The 16,153-nt window shown below is 49.0% G+C and overlaps 1 protein-coding gene across 1 annotated transcript in view; it reads left to right on the forward strand.

The window, feature by feature from the left end:
* The window catches only part of DPYSL5 (dihydropyrimidinase like 5), a 92,526-nt gene that overhangs the window by 61,849 nt on the left and 14,524 nt on the right, over nt 1-16,153 (forward strand). The window contains exons 3-8 of the mRNA XM_059405294.1: nt 5,108-5,266; nt 7,276-7,455; nt 8,278-8,346; nt 9,807-9,851; nt 11,608-11,683; nt 12,605-12,761. Coding sequence (XP_059261277.1) covers nt 5,108-5,266; nt 7,276-7,455; nt 8,278-8,346; nt 9,807-9,851; nt 11,608-11,683; nt 12,605-12,761 — 686 coding nt within the window. The remainder of the gene's footprint in view (nt 1-5,107; nt 5,267-7,275; nt 7,456-8,277; nt 8,347-9,806; nt 9,852-11,607; nt 11,684-12,604; nt 12,762-16,153) is intronic.

A 16,153-nucleotide genomic window follows, 5' to 3' on the forward strand; every position in this document is an offset into this window, starting at 1 on the left:
CTTGTGCTCAGGTCATGATATGGGGGTCCTGGGATCAAGCCCCACGTGGGGCTCCTTGCTCAGCGGGGAATCTGCAGCTCCCTCTGTCCCTGCCCCTCCCCCATGCTCATGTTCGCTCTCAAGTAAATAAATAAAAATCATTAAAAGATTTTTTAAAAATTAAAAATAAAATCACTGGTAACCTGTGAAGTACTCAAGTTATGTTTCCTCTCCTGCCAAAGGTGTATCATGATGCTGTGTCTGTCGGTTAAACAAATGGTCCCAATATCCTTATTAACTTAACAGTGAGAGATGTGAAGTCCCACATTCACAATAAAAACATTTGTCACAGACTCGGTAGAGCTGCTTGGCTGGAGAGCAGTTTAGGTAAAAACTAAAGGACCAGTATAGGTAAATGTGCAATTTTGGTCACCCAGGACACCTGGTCCCTGGACCATGCCAGTGGAATTGGAGGTGCGCATGCGCCAGGAAGCTACACCGCCACTTCCGGTAACGTCCACCCCGACGGTGGGGACTGTTCCCGTGTGAGCAGAAATACTCAAGTGTTTTAACTGTCCGTGAACTCGGAATTGAATACCGCCCTGGAGGAGTATTCATACCATTCATTGAAGGGAATGAAATAGATCTTAAAGATGTTGAGTTTTTAAAAAGCAAGTTTCAAAAAGCTGTGGACAGTCCAATGCCATTGGTGTAAATTTTTTAAATTCACAAAACAAACACAGTCTAAAGCATAAAAACATAGATGGGAGCAATTTATATCAACCTCAGGGGAGAGGGATGGAGGGCTTTGGTTGGATTGCTTATAGTCCATTTGTTTAATGTTTTTTTAAAAACAGCAAAAAGTGTTAAATCTGTTACGTTTGACTAGCAGGCTCATGCCTGTGTGTTGTATTATTTTCTGTACTTTTACTGTACATTTGAAATGTTTTGTAATTTTAGAAGAAAGTATTTTGAACACAGAAGCATGGTTAACTTTTTTTTTTTTTTAAAGATTTTATTTATTTGACAGAGAGATCACAAGTAGGCAGAGAGGCAGGCAGAGAGAGAGAGAGAGAGAGAGGAGGAAGCAGGCTCCCTGCTGAGCAGAGAGCCCGATGCGGGACTCAATCCCAGGACCCTGAGATTATGACTTGAGGCGAAGGCAGCAGCTCAACCCACTGAGCCACCCAGGTGCCCCATGGTTAACTATTCTTAAGGATTTATTTCTTTGAGAGGGAGAGAGCTTGGAGGGGAGTTGGGAAAGGGCAGAGGGAGAGGAAGAAAGAGAATCTCAAGCAGACTCTCCACTGAGCAGGGAGCCCTATGGGGCTTGATCCCAAGCCCCCCAGATCATGACCTGAGCTGAAACCAAGAGTTGGACACCTAAACGAATGAACCACCCAGGTGCCCCACATGGTTAACTAATTTTTAAATAATTTTTAGCTTCCCCTAAATTTATGTTTAAAAAAAGACATTATAACTAAGTAATATAATCTATTAAGTAGATTTCAGAAAACTAGAAAAAATAAGTAACTCAGACTCTCATCACTCAAAAACAGTCCTTGTTAATGTTTTGGTCTATTTCCTCCCATGTTTTTCCTTGTGTGGGTGCCTGTGTGTTTAAACATACTTCTCAGCATCTTGGGTACACATATTGAATTCTGCCTTTTTCGCTCATTATAGTATCACCCTTTTTCCATGTTATGACTTAGACTCCATGAACGTCATTTCTGTTGACTTCCATTAAGCATCATCCACAGCTTGCTTAACCAACACCATTTTCTGCCTCAAACCAGGAACGTTCAGCAGTCACACAGCCCCATATTCATAAACATAATCCCTTTGAAAGGCTTAGGAGCAGGAGTGAGTCGTGCTCTCTGTTGATTTCTACAAGGCTGTTTTGTGTGGGATGACAGTAAAAAGGTCTGTCACATCTGTGACACCACACTCCCAGGAATCAGAGCTTGCGGGCGTTCATCCCGTGGGTTGGAACTGTACATATTTTCAAAGCCAGCTCTGTGTCTGTCTTGCCTGGGAGGAAACAAGTGCTTGTACATCCTGGTACATCCAGCATCTGGGCCGGACTCCTGAGCCTGCAGCTGGGGGAGTATTTGCTGATCCTGTTAAACTTGTGTTTTAGACCGGAGGTTTTAGCAGAAATAATTAGTCCAGATATTTATGTGCCCCTTCCCAGCTTGCAGATGCTCTCACACCGTTGCCCCCAGATCGTCTCTGGGCCCCCACGAGGTGAGGTGCAGTGCGGGCACACAGCTGGCCTGGGATTCCAGCCAGTAAGTGGGAAAGTCAGCACCACCGTCCAGAGACACCTACCAGAACCCTTCAGTTACTGTCCTTAGACTCAGGCAAGAGGGACCGTGTCTGCCCAGAGCCCACTGGCCTCTTCTAGACTCAGGGTCCCTGGGATTCCCTAACGAATGGTCCTGAGCAACCAGGACCAAGCTTGACTCTGTCCTCCTGGGGGCCAGACTACCAGTGTGTGCGTGTCTGATCCAAGGGCAGCATTTTGCAGGGAGTGAGCAGACCTTTGACCCACAGGCTGCAGGACAAACCCAGGGTCACGGGTGTGAGCTGCAGGTGGGTGCAAAGGCTGAAGGCCAGCATCCCCTACAGTGTAGCTCAGTGTAGCTCAGAGCTGCAAGGATTCCCAAGAGCTCTAAATTCAGACCTGGCCTTCTCGGCTACGTATTTGTCAGAGTAGTAGGAGGATAGAATGTATTGCGCGTAACAGCTTGCTCTGTAACTTTTAACTGTTTAGAGGTTCAGCACATGGACCTCCTTTTCTACCCTCGGTGTGGGACCCTCAGATCTTAGGAAGAGTCTTGGCTCTCTTATCAGACTGTGCTGTTTCCAGGTCCCCCTTTTTCTGTTCAAGGCCACAGACATACTGGGGGAGGTGCAAAGGAAAGGAACCTAGAACCAATAAGATCATTAAGTGTATAAAATAAAACAATTTAGTATATGAAATCCCAATATTCGACACACCCCATGTCCACATGTAAAGTCAAGAAATGCATTTCAGGGCAGAATAGAGTACAACCAGCTGCCGTAAGGGTGAATCAGCCTGGCAGACCCAGCTGGATCACAAATAGAAGCCAGCTAGTAAAGCTACAATCTGCTGCTCTTCCCCTTCTCTCATTTCCCTGCCGCCCCCCCCATCCCTGTTCCCCCTTTGTGTACCGCAAAACTACCGCCCCCTATTGGTTGCTTTAAGCCGTGCAAAAAGTGGGACCCCTGACTTTTCAAAACATGAGTTGTCTGACCCCTGGCCCAGCCAGGGTCAGCGTGGGAAATCTGTGTTGCAAGAGTTTTTATTTTAATTGTTGTTTGGCCACTGAACTATTTTTTTTCAGTTCCCCATTCCCCAGCAGTGTTTCTGATTTGTGATCAAGGATTTGACTGACTAGAGAAGCATGAAATCATTAAGACAATTTCATTGTCCTGTTTTTCTCCCCTACAGAAACAGAGATAGATGGTCAAAGTCTGGATAGTTAAGCACCCATTAGGACAGACTTCACGCAGTCCATTTTATTCGAGATGTTTCACTTTCCCAACTACCTGGCAAGGAAGCCAATTTAGGTAAAGCTTAGAGAGGATAAGTAGTTACTATAGTAGCTCTTATAGGTAAAGCATCCCAGGGAGGTTAAGTAATGTGACTGAGGTTATCCAGCTGGGAGGTGGAGAGTGAGGGCTCAAATTTGGGCCCAAATAGAAGGACGGGTTTTGTCCAAACTTTTACTCATTGGAAAGAGAGGGTCATCTTCTATCAGAGCACTCACAGAGTAGTGGATCCCTCTCTTAATTATTCTATTTTGATGAAGTTTTGTTTGGGAACAACACATTAGCCTGGAACAGCCTTTGGTCAGTGCTAGTTCTGGAAGCTTGTGCAGGTCACCCGACCAAATTGGTTTTTAAAAAAAGCATATGTGGGGAAGGTGGGTCTTTAATATAGATTTAGTAATTATTTCTGGAGGTATTGCTTTTTAAAATTATTATTATTATTATTATTATTATTATTACAAGTGAGGCTTTTTAAAGATTTCTCTTTAAGTGGTACCTTATAGAGGTTGTGAATAGAGTAATTTTTCATTGATAAATCATACAGGGACCTAGAAACTGCCTTATCTCAAACAAGAGAAATGGAAATGAACTCAGTGTGCTTGGAAAAACTGAAGACAAAGCCCCATGTGGAAGGTGCATATGAAAACTTTGGATAAAATTGTTTTATGAAGGGGCACCTGGGTGGCTCAGTTGGTTAAGCGTCGGCCTTTGGCTCAGGTCATGATCCGGCGTCCTGGGATTGAGCCCCACGTGGGGCTTCCTGTTCAATGGGGGAGTCTGTTTCTTCCTCTGCCCCTCCCCGCTGCTTGCACTCTCTATTAAATAAATGAAAAATTTTTATTTTATTTTATTTTATTTATTTGACAGACAAAGATCACAAGTAGGCAGAGAGGCAGGCAGGGAGAGAGAGGAGGAAGCAGGCTCCCTGCAGAGCAGAGAGCCCGATGTGGGGCTCGATCCCAGGACCCTGGGATCATGACCCGAGCCGAAGGCAGAGGCTTCAACCCACTGAGCCACCCAGGCGCCCCAATGAGAAATATTTTAAATAAATAAATAAAATTGTTTCATGAGATATGAGAGAATAAAACAAAATGATATATCCAAATTAAGCTTTCCTTCAGTAGGATTTAAATACGTCCAGTGACTAAATAAATATTATGAATAGATGTACGACATGAAACATTTGGTTGTGTCATCTATAGATTCAGGTTGGCCAGAATCGTTGGGGGTGGAGGGACTCTGCTCTTTGGAAAGGAGAGGTTAGCCTCGGGCTCAGGTAACACCAAGTGGTTTTTCCAAAGCCCTGAGCCACAACCCCAGATGAGGAAGAAGCAGGTTCGTGCTCTAGATCCGCAATGGTGATGAGTTACCCACCGGCCCCTGCTCGTCCAGCTCCTTCCAGCTTCCCATGTGTTGCTGCACTGAGGATTCACAGCCTATTGCTTGATAGGGTCTGTGGTTGGCCCGAATGTCTACCCAATGTCTGCCTGCATCGGGAACTCGGCTATGGCAAGGGATGTGACAAGACTGCTCTTCCTGTCCCCCACAGGCGGCCCTTGTTGGAGGCACCACCATGGTCATTGGCCACGTCCTGCCCGATAAGGAGACCTCGCTCGTGGAGGCATACGAGAAGTGCCGGGGTCTGGCCGACCCCAAGGTCTGCTGTGACTACGCCTTGCACGTGGGGATCACCTGGTGGGCACCCAAGGTAACGGGGCTGGCTGGAATCCCCCCAAAAAGAATGAATGCTCTTTGAGGCAGAGGGGCCATTTGGTCGGAGTCGGCTAGGATTAAGGATACCCCCCCATCCCATGCCATTCTAACCCCTCCCCCAAAATGCTAAAAGAAAAAAAACACATGATTCCACAAAGGGATGAGAAGGCTTGTTCTATAATTTAAAGGGCCAGTTTTCCAGCAGACAGAGAGGGCCTAAGGCAGAAGTGTGGGGAGCCCTGAATAGTGGGGTTGGCTATTGTCAGGCTCCAAGGGCCATGTCATTTTCACACTGGAAGGGACAACAGGGCCCTGCAGGCTCAGAACAGAACAGAGGTTGCTGTCTTGACTCGGTGCTGCCTGGAACAAATGGACAGGGTCCCTTCTTCCCTCTGGGGGCCCAGCCCCCATTCTGAGAGCTCAGAGGCTGGCCCTCGCTCATGGCTTTCCCATCCTCCCCCTGCCCCAGGTCCCAGATTCCCACCTCCTGGCTCTTCCTAAAAACAGATAGATAAGCCTTCAGATTTTGCTTGTTTCTAGAATTTTCGTGCTTATTACTCCAGGGAAGCAGGCTAGGTGTTCGTTCTTTCATCAGTTCCGTATTAACCACCGTGTGCCAGCACTCACGTGGGTGCCCTGGAGTCATGAAAATGAACAAGCATTGGGGCGCCAGGCTGGCCCCGTCGGAGGAGCACGAAGCTCTTGATCTCGAGGCTGTGAGATCAGACTCCGCATTGGGCATGGAGTCTACTCTAAAGCAAAACAAAACAAAACAACAAGCATTAAGACATTTTAAAAAGTTCTTCAGCTGTGGAGCCTGGTCTAAAGGGCTTGACTCCCTTCTCAGATGGAATTAAAAGCCCCCTGCTCTTCTGCCCTTGGGTTTTAGCTGGGAGCATGGGAGTCACCCAGTCTCCTCCGTTATTTCCGACCTGACCCTCAGGAAAGGCCTCGGAGCCCCCCAAGCCTCACACCATGAAACCCTCCCTTCTGCTCTTGGGCAAAGGTGCAGACCACCCTGAAGGTCAGCCAGCCATTACCACAAGTGGGGGTTTTGTGTTGGACACCCTTCTGGATGGACGACTCTACCCCGAGCCTCTCTCTCTTCCCTCCCACGGGAGTTGGCCTGGAATAGAGCATCCACTACAATTCTCAGCCACACTGAGGCCAGGCCAGCCATCTCTAGGTCCCTTGAGGTTGTGGCGACCTCCACACTTCTCAAATTCTTTTTTGTTAGTATCAATTCATTTCTTTCTCGCTGTGAATTTTAAAAGTAGGAAAGAAGCCCATTATCTGGTCACCCCCCCCAACACAGCCACTGTTGTTTTAGCTTATTTCCTTCCAGTCCTTTTTTTCATAAGTGCTTTTGACATACTAACTCTTTCATTTAAGTGAGAAGATTTTTGATTTGGCTACGTGGTCTTTGTGGGGATAAACTTCAATTTATTTGGATTTTCCCCAGGGCCTCAGGATTTTTTATTTTATTTTATTTTAAATTTTATTTTTAGGTAATCTCCATGCCCAACCTGGGGCTCAAACCCACAACCCCAACAGCAAGAGTCACGTGCTCCACTGACTGAGCCAGCCAGGCGCCCCGGCGCTCAGGACTTTTAGCATTATTGTGACTTCTCTGTAATGCCACTTTCATTAGGGAAGCAGGGGGCACAAGCCGTGGGAGTAAAAGCTGTTAATGCTTTTACCGAGAAGGCTAACTTGGAGTCAGAAACACAGGACAAGCCACTAGAGTGGCAGAAACACACCGGGACGGTAACAATATAGCCTATATTTGTGTCACACTTGACAGTTTTCCAAGTACTTCTGCCTCCGTTTGCTCACGTGACCTCCCAGCAGCCTATGGGAAAGTGAGATTCTGCAAGGTGGCAGGCGGTCATATGGTCACTCTGCCGACTGGCCCACGTCCCCTCCATCCTCAGCTGGCACCCGCCAGCAAGCCTCTCGAACATCTGTACTCACATGGCATTGCCTTTGCATTTTGTCCTCCAGGTGAAAGCAGAAATGGAGACCCTGGTAAGGGAGAAGGGTGTCAACTCGTTCCAGATGTTCATGACCTACAAAGACTTGTATATGCTTCGGGACAGTGAGCTGTACCAGGTGTTGCACGCTTGCAAGGACATTGGAGCAATCCCCCGAGTCCATGCTGAGAATGGGGAGCTCGTGGCCGAGGCAAGGCGATAGAGAATATTGGTGGGGGGGAGGCTGGGGCGCCCATACAGGCAGTTCTTGGGGGGATCCCCGGCCCACCCCCATCACCCATTCCACAATTTTGTTCAGATAAAATAATTTATAAAAGAAAGTGCGATATGTTGACACCCCAGATGAAAATCCAGAAAATCCAAACTTGTCTACTGTCTGTGAAACAAAAATCTCTTTACAGTCCAAAATGGTTTCTGAGTCTTAGATAATGATGTCTTAGTCCTAATGATAGGATATTTAAATTCCATTACAGCGAAAGAATTTAGAGCACCTCTAAGAAATGGTTTTAATGAGATTTGACATCAGAATAAATGAGAGTCAGCTCTGCTTTCCTGTTACCCCCCACACCCCGCCAGAGGAGCCGAGATATTATTAGCGATTTCCTCACTGACAGATGAGCCCCTTTGCACTCCTGGAAATTAAATAGGATATTTGGGAAGGCTTCATCTAGGTGTTCTGGAAGCTGGAGATTGGACTAGACTTTGAGTGGGAGCAATTCTGACTTTCAAACTTTCAGACCAATTGTCTTGGATGTCCCAAGCCTCTGGGCTAGTTACAGAGCTATAATTTTAAGAGGAAAAAATACGTCCAGTCCTCATGAAGTGAGGCTCAAGAGAGCCCTACTGCAAGGGAGCCCTGCGCTAATTTTGCCTTCTTTGGGGAGAATACTGCAGCAGTGAAAAAAGTAGCAAGCCTACTGGGATGGGCTGTGTCCAGCATATTTTACTGTCTCTGGGGTTTGTGATTTGCTTGTATCTGCATGGTTCTCTCAATTTTCTGTCTTTTATTCAGGGTGCCAAGGAAGCACTAGATTTGGGTATCACAGGCCCAGAAGGAATCGAGATCAGCCGCCCAGAGGAGGTGAGGAAAACTTTGCCTGCCTCTTGTTCGCCTCTTTCCTATGGATTCACAGGATCTTTAGGATGGAATAGACGTCAGTAAATCCAAGTTGTATACTATCCCTTTCTCCATGGGTGAAATTCTCATCTGGAAGCTTTTCAGATTCCTCCTCACTGCTGAAGCTAACACGGCCTTGAGCTTCCTTGGGAAAGACAATTTGGGGGAAACCAGACCCACGATTTGATTCTGATTTCAGGGATCCGAGGGAGACAATGTGAGAATAGTGGGAAATGCTTTCCCCAGAACTGAACAGGGGCCGGGGGGACGGGGAGGCAGAGTGAAATGGCCTTCAGGTGTTAGAAGAAATTCCAGACTATAAGTCAGTGAGTAAGCATTTTCGGAACAAGATCCCTTTCAGCATCTGAGGAAACCTTTGGACCCTTCCCACCAGAAACCGGAGGCACACCTATGTCTCCGCTCTCCGCCCTTTACCACCCCGTGACCCCTGGTGACAGTAATGAAAGGCCACGCCATCCTTGCCCTGTGGTTCTATCCTTGCTCAGCGTTGCATGGGGTCCACACACATCCCCGCTAGTCCCCCTCCCTGCTAGAGAATTCTGCTCTGGAGGGACCACATCAGACAAATAACACCTTCTTGTCCTGTGACCCTATTCAGACATCCTCCGCCATTTGTGAGGAGAAAGCTATTTCCGTTTTTTAAAGCTGTCAGTGCAGAGTGGTGGCTGCATGTCCATGAGGGATGAGGAGCTGGAGACAGGATGCGAGGGCTCTGCCATCAGATAGACAAGGCCCTGAGCGTGCCTGTGAGAACAAGAGTAGGCGGGTGGGCACAGGACTGGGCTTTGTTCAGTTATAGGAGGGCAAGAGCAAGGCTTTGACTGGACGATATTAGTAGCATGAGTCGTCACCATCATTGTCTAGCAGTGAAAGGCTCCACACCAAGGGAGAGTGCTCTCTGGAAGAACTTCAGCAACGTCTAGCGATGTTTTTGGTTGTCCCACATCGGGGTGATGCTGCTGTCATCTCGTGGGTAGAGCTGACAGAGGCTGCTTCAGGATCCTATGGTGCCCAGCAGCCCCCACTGTGAAGAGTTACCTCAGAATGTCCACAGTGCCGAGGTTCAGAAATCCTGCTGAGGTGGCTGTGGAGAGACCACACCAAAAAACACAGAGAGATGGGACTTAGGTTTCCATTAGCTTTTGTTTTGTTGCCTTTTCTCTAAGGCCTGAGGAGCATCCAGCGAGGCTATGCCTGGCGTCCTAAGTGCTCGGATTCTCTTGGGGAGCAGAGTGGTTGGAGCTCGGTGTTCCTGGGAGGCAACCCCTAAGGGTTACAGTGGACCCTTCCAGCTCTGTGTTGGATATTCCAGCATTCTCTACAGAGTGGGCTGTTGAGCAGATGTGGGCTTGCTTGGGAAAGAGGGTGAAGCTTGTTTTCTTTCTGTCCTTTGTTTCTAACAGCTGGAAGCTGAAGCCACTCACCGAGTCATCACCATTGCAAACAGAGTAAGTAGACCTGGCTTCCCCTCAACCCATTCTTGACTCCGGGATCAGAAGCCAGACTCTTCCATCTACACGGCAGGGTCCCATTCTGCCCTGGCTGCCAACCGCATGCGTGCCTGACTTTGCAGGACCCCAGAACCTTCTGCTGGGTGAATGTTGGTATTCCCACAGACCTGGCGGAATCCTTGCTGCCAGCTCTTCTGCGCCCCCCCCCCACCGCCCCCCGCAAGCTTGCTGAGCCTGCCTTCACTGCTCGAGTGGAAATGGCTCCCACGGGAGTCACGTGGGTCTGGGGGCCACAGAGCCTCCCTGCAATTGAACTCTGTTTCCTGTAGAGGAACTCGGTAGATGTTTGCTTAAACCTCCGCCTCTGGACCCCTTAGAAGTTTTCCTTGGAATTGCTCAGGGTCTGGGGTGCAGGTGCGGTGTGCTGATGGGAACCGAGCAAGGGATGTGAGGCCTTGACCAAATACAAGCTCAGCTTATGCAAGTCACTCAACTGCTCTGATCCGCTCTTCTGTTACCTAGAATTGGAGTGGTAGTAGCACTCCTCACGGCGTGGTTGTGAGGCTGAAAGGAGGCAGAGAAGGAAAGGCACTTTATGAACCACAGAGCACTAGACCAAGGTTCTTTCTTCTTCTACACGATCGGTAAAGAGTTCCATTTGCTCAGCAAATCTGAACCGTCGCCTCTAGCACAGCCATTTTCTAAGTGCGATGCCTGGACCAGCAGCACGAGCAGATGTTAGAAGTTCAGAAATGCAGATTCTCGGGCCCATGCAGCGCTATGGAATCAGAAATGGCAGGTGATACCCAGCCATCTGTTTTAAAAAGCCCACCGCTGATTCCAGAGGGCACTCGTGCCCCAGAGCCTCTCCTCTGGAAGGACGTGGACTGCCTCTAAGGGTGTAAACCTGAGGGGTGGTGTTAGGAACACCAGGGAAAACACACAGGTTGGAGGTCCAGCGGATCTCAGAATTAAACAGTCAAGTTGTGCCAGGCACATGACAAATCAGTCCTGTTCCTAAGCTCGCTCTCCTCTCAGAGAATCAGAAAAACATTTGGGAAAGGCCTCCTGTTAGCAGTTTACAAGTCTGGGACATTGTTTTACTGATATAATGATACTTAGGATATTAATTACTTCCTGATGGAAACTTACTCCATAGTGAGGAGAGATCTGAACAACACAAGGCCGGCTTTCTATTTTTTAGCTCAAACATATGCCCAGAGAAGCAAAGCCATGAACCTTTGTAGTCCAGCTCCGTGGAGGAGAAGCTCATCGACTACAGTCCAGGTGTCTGTCTGCAAGGCCAGTCCTGTCTGACATAGACTCTGAGCCCTGAACCTCCTGTCTTCTGTTTCTTGTCCAGGATGCCTTCTGTCTACTGATAAAGCAGCCCTCACCCAGGCTTTGTCGTTTTCAATACGGAGTATAATCCAGACTGGTTTAGGGCATCACACTCGCGAATAGAAAACAATCCCTTGTTTTAGGTTATAAATCTCTTGATGTCAGCTGACATGTTACCCCGATATTCCCACTGGCTCTGGGGCTGGGTGCTCCCTGCCTCCTCTCCACTTCACACACACCTGCTCTGGCCGCCAGCCCCGTGTTCCCAGTGGAAGACCCTCACCCTGAGAGTGGGGCTGAGAGGTGCAGGGGGAGGTCCTGGGGCCAGCGCTTGTGTGGCGGGGGTCGTGCTCGTGCTTGGCTGGTTCACGGGATTGAAGTGCTCTCCTTCCCGCTGCGTTTCCTTATCTAGACTCACTGCCCGATCTACCTGGTCAACGTGTCCAGCATCTCGGCTGGTGATGTTATCGCAGCTGCTAAGATGCAAGGTGAGTCCTGGGGCCGGAATGGACAGTGCGCATGTGTGGTGGGATTGCCACCCTACAGGGCCGCCAGCCCAGTGTATGTGCTATTCTCTCCCGGCACCCTTGGAAGCACTCCGCTCTGGCGTCGGTTCAGTGCCTTGGAACCAGTGTTTTCCTCTGCACCTTTGTCTGCATAACAGCTTTACGGAAGTGTCTGTCACCTCCCCTGGGTCTGGTCAAATTTTCCAAGTTTTCAGGCAACTCATTAATTGCTGTCTTTTTTGGCCTCTTGGGTTTTACTAGCAGTTGCCTGGGTAACCGACATAAAATCGTGGACCAGTTCCAGTGGACCTTTCAGGGGATGCTTGGGAAGTCCCTGGAGGGATAACAGCATCTGAGCCCAACCTCCCTCCGGCCCCCCAGTATACGAGCCCCGGGGCACCTGTGTGTCTGCTGTGGCTGAGCACCAGGTAGCATCCGGAGGATTCTATATGTGCTTGTGGTCTCGGCCGGCTCAGGGTGCCAGTGAGGTCCTGCTGACAGGAGAAACAAAGGCATGGTCACTGACTTGGGAAAATAAATCAGAGCAAGGGCCGCCAGGCTTCCGGGATCCCGCCTCTGCTCTTGCGGGAACCTGGGCATGTCTCACCTGCACTGCTGCCTCTCTGCCCTGACATCAGTGCCCTGCAGCACAGCACCTGTGGTCCAGCCGAGCCCAAGCGCTGCACACTGCTGCCCCCCTCCCCTCGGTGCCCCTGCCCTTCCATTCTTCTTGCCTGGAGCCAGCCTGGCGAGAGGTAGCGCTCTGACCTTAAACCCAGCTGTGCTCTCAAACGTGCTCGTGAGCTAGGGCAAGTCCCTTCCTCTCTCTGACTTCAGCTCCTTCACGTAGGGCCATTCGGACCAATGGCTTCCTACTTAAAGGTCTGGCCTTTCTGCTTGCAGGGAAGGTTGTGCTGGCCGAGACCACCACGGCGCATGCCACGCTGACCGGCTTACACTACTACCACCAGGACTGGTCCCACGCGGCCGCCTACGTCACGGTGCCTCCACTGAGACTGGACACCAACACCTCAACCTACCTCATGAGCCTGCTGGCCAAGTAAGGCACTTCAGCAGAACCCCATGGCCCCAGAGCGCACCATTAACTCGTAATAGGCGCCTTCCGGGGAATTTACACGTCCTCATGGTAATGTCCTAGCAGCCCCGAACCTGACCTAATTTCACTGTGCCCGTGGGATGACTTGGCTTTGGTGACCTTCTCTGGAGCCCGTCAGATAATTGGCAACCCCTGGGGCTTCTCTGACCACTGGATTTGGAGTGAGCGTTTCTGAAGGGTGAGAGGCAGGAGCATATGGTAAAGTGTCAACAGTGGTGATTCAGAATTTCAAGGGACATTCCTTTTTTACACTGAAGACCACGGCAGGGCTGTGGGATGTGTCCTCTGGCAGGACCTACAATATTCGTGGGCCTTTCTGTCTCTTTGTTCTTCACTTTTCCCGCCTCTCATTGTTTTGCATGTGGTTCTTCTCCCCCACGTGTCTCTCTTCCTTTCCTCTTCTCCCTCTGCCTTCTGGCCTCTCCCCCTCATCCCCCTCATCCTACCCTTCCAGATCCCCTTTTCTCCAGCTCCTCTTTTTCTAGCACCTTTTCCCATGTGATCCGAATCTAAAGGCAAAGGTTTAACCAACAGGCCGAATTCAAAGGGACCCAAACACGAAAAGCTTTTGTTTCATCCCAAACGTTTTGCAGCTTCTTTCTTTCCTTTAGTAACATCTTAGGTAGAGTCCGTTGCTTTCTCTCCCTTTTAGTTCCCGAAATCCGGTCTAATTTAAATGTCCATCTCCTTCCCTCCCCATGCCCAGTTCGGGGTGGGGATTCGTCTCCGTTCCCAAGCACCAGCCTGTACTCCTGCTTCTCAGGCAGAAAGTGACTGGCCTTTGGGGCCCTCCTGGGCAGGGCATATGCCCCGTGCGGGCTCTCTTGTGCTTCCCCTGCTCCGGGAGATGGAGTCCAGCCTGACCTCAACCTCCTGCACCTTTCTAGCTTCCAGAGCTAGCGGTGTCTCTGCAAACTGGGACCCTGGAAGTCCACTCAAGCCTGGCCACCTCTACAGTGTCTGGGGCCCAGCGAAAGCTCACCCAGCTTTGCCACTATCCACGGTGCCGGGGGGAAAGCTGTCCCCATCCCATGGGCTCTCCTGACCCAGAGGCTCAGGCACAACCACTAATCCACCTCCCAGGCAAAGGCCCACTGCGGTCGCCTCTGTTCTCCGTGGGTGAGCCTGTTGAGATGTGCCCTCCTTGGCTACTAGGAGCGAGCGTAGGGAAGAAGGAGAGAGGAGAGAGAAGGAGAGAGGACAGATGACAGAATCTCCATTCTGTAACACCTCGGTCTCCCTGCCTGTTGTCCTCCGGCTTCATACACCTGGTGGTCGTCAGGGGGTGGGGGGGATTGATAAGCTTCTTCTCTTCTAGGGCGATGGTGGGGATGATTGAGGGACACGGCCAGCCCCGACTAAAGGTGGCTGTCTTTAGATAATGGGGCCCTTATTTTATCCACCTCCTTACTTTTCCATCCTGGTTGCCAACAATTGGAACATTCCCACTCACCATCCTGCTGTGTTAATAATACCTTAAAGATGTGCGTGGGGTACAGTCCTTAAGGTCTCAGGGGGAAGGAGGCTCCTGGAGGGGCGGTCTATGCTCAGTACTGTACAGTGATTATTTTCCATCCCTGATAAAGTAGGGAGCACACAGGAGGAGAAATGCCAGATTAGCTCATACTTCTAAAAATGCTTTTCAGGGGTGCCTGGGCGGTTCAGTTGGTTAAGCGTCCTACTCTTGATCTCCGAGTCATGAGTTCAAGCCCCGCATTGGACTCCACACTGGGCGTAGAGCCTAGTTTACAAAAAAAAAAAGGAAAAAAAAGCTTTTCATTGGGAAAAACCAGCCACCTTTTCATCATTATCAACACAATAAAAACGAACAAGTATCAAGGGCCCACTGTAATACTTCTGGCCCAGTTCCAAGGTCAAAGAATCTTTCAAAACACCTCTGTTTGCCACAGGCAATTTTACTGAAAGAACAGAAAGGTGGTAATTGCCCCCACGCACCCAAATTCAAATAGGCTAGGGGGTAAAAGAGTATTATTAATTGAATAATTGAAGTTTTTATGTCTAGCCTATTTTTAATTTCAATTATGTAAATAAATTCACTCAAGTCGAATTGTAATTTCATGTGAACTATTGTGAGAGTAGTTTGAGTCCTTTTTTAAAATCAGCACATATTGTAAAAATGTGCAATTTTATAGAATTTGGAGCATTGTTTTAACATCTCCGTGATTTGCAGGAGTTTATAGTTACTTTTTTGCCTTTAGGATGCATTGCTGGTGCTAACTGACATTGCACAGAATACTTGATTAGAAACACAGACACCGATTGTCATATTCCTATAAGAGAATCCGTGCGGCTTCCTCAGGATCTACTCTAGGATGTGATTTCTTACATGTCAGGGTAAAAGGCACAATCTATGGGTGGAAGGATTTATCCTTTATTTAAAATCTAATTTCTTTTCTTTTTTCTTTTTTTATTGAAGTGTAGTTGACACAGGATGTGACATTACTTTCGGGTGTGTCACAGTGAGTCGACAGCTCTGTGGGTTACGGCTGGGCTCACAGGTGTAGCTATGATCTGTCACCCTACAACACTGTTGCAGTGCCACGGACTAGACCCCCTGGGCTGTGCCTTTCGTCCCAGTGACTTACTCATTCCAGAACTGGAAGCCTGTACCGCCCCCTCCCCTTCACCCATGTGCCCGTCAGACTACCCCCCTCCCTTCTGGCAACCACCAGTTTGTTCTCTGTGCAAAATCTAATTTCTTAAAGGGGCCAGAAGGGTTTTTTTTTTTTTTTTCATTTGATTATGGAAAATTTTAAAGGACTTCAGAAAGCCAGTCATGTTTTAAATTTTATGGTTGGGTGTGTCTTATCTCCGAGACATTTAGGCAACCTCAAAAGCCTTTCTGGAGGGGGCGCCAGTCTGCCTTCACCTCAGGTCATGATCCCAGGGCCCGAGCCTGCTTCTCCCTCTCCTTCTGGCCGTTCTCCCCCAACCCCTGCTCTCTCAAATAAATACAGAAGAAATCTTTAAAAAAAAAAAAAAAACCCTTCTGGAACATGACCACATTCATTCACGTTCATTCACACCTGCCCCAGGGGCACCTACTTGTGTCTTTTTTTTGAAGTGGGTACTCAGTAAGACCTGGTTAAAGAATGGGAGTTGAGGTCCCTAACCCTCTGTTGGTGACCCTAACAGTCTTCGGATCCGATCCCTGCCTGGGTGTCTGGAAGGCCCCTGAGGAGAAGGTGAAACTCTATTGGGTTCTGCAGGCCCAGGGAATGTGGGTAACCCCAGGGCCCTAGAACAAACCATCCACTGTGTGGGGAGTCCCTCCCGCAGGCTCTGAGGAGGCCCAGAGCAGGAGCTTTGACTCA

The sequence above is a fragment of the Mustela nigripes genome, chromosome 7 (assembly GCF_022355385.1).
Source record: "Mustela nigripes isolate SB6536 chromosome 7, MUSNIG.SB6536, whole genome shotgun sequence".
NCBI lineage: Eukaryota > Metazoa > Chordata > Mammalia > Carnivora > Mustelidae > Mustela > Mustela nigripes.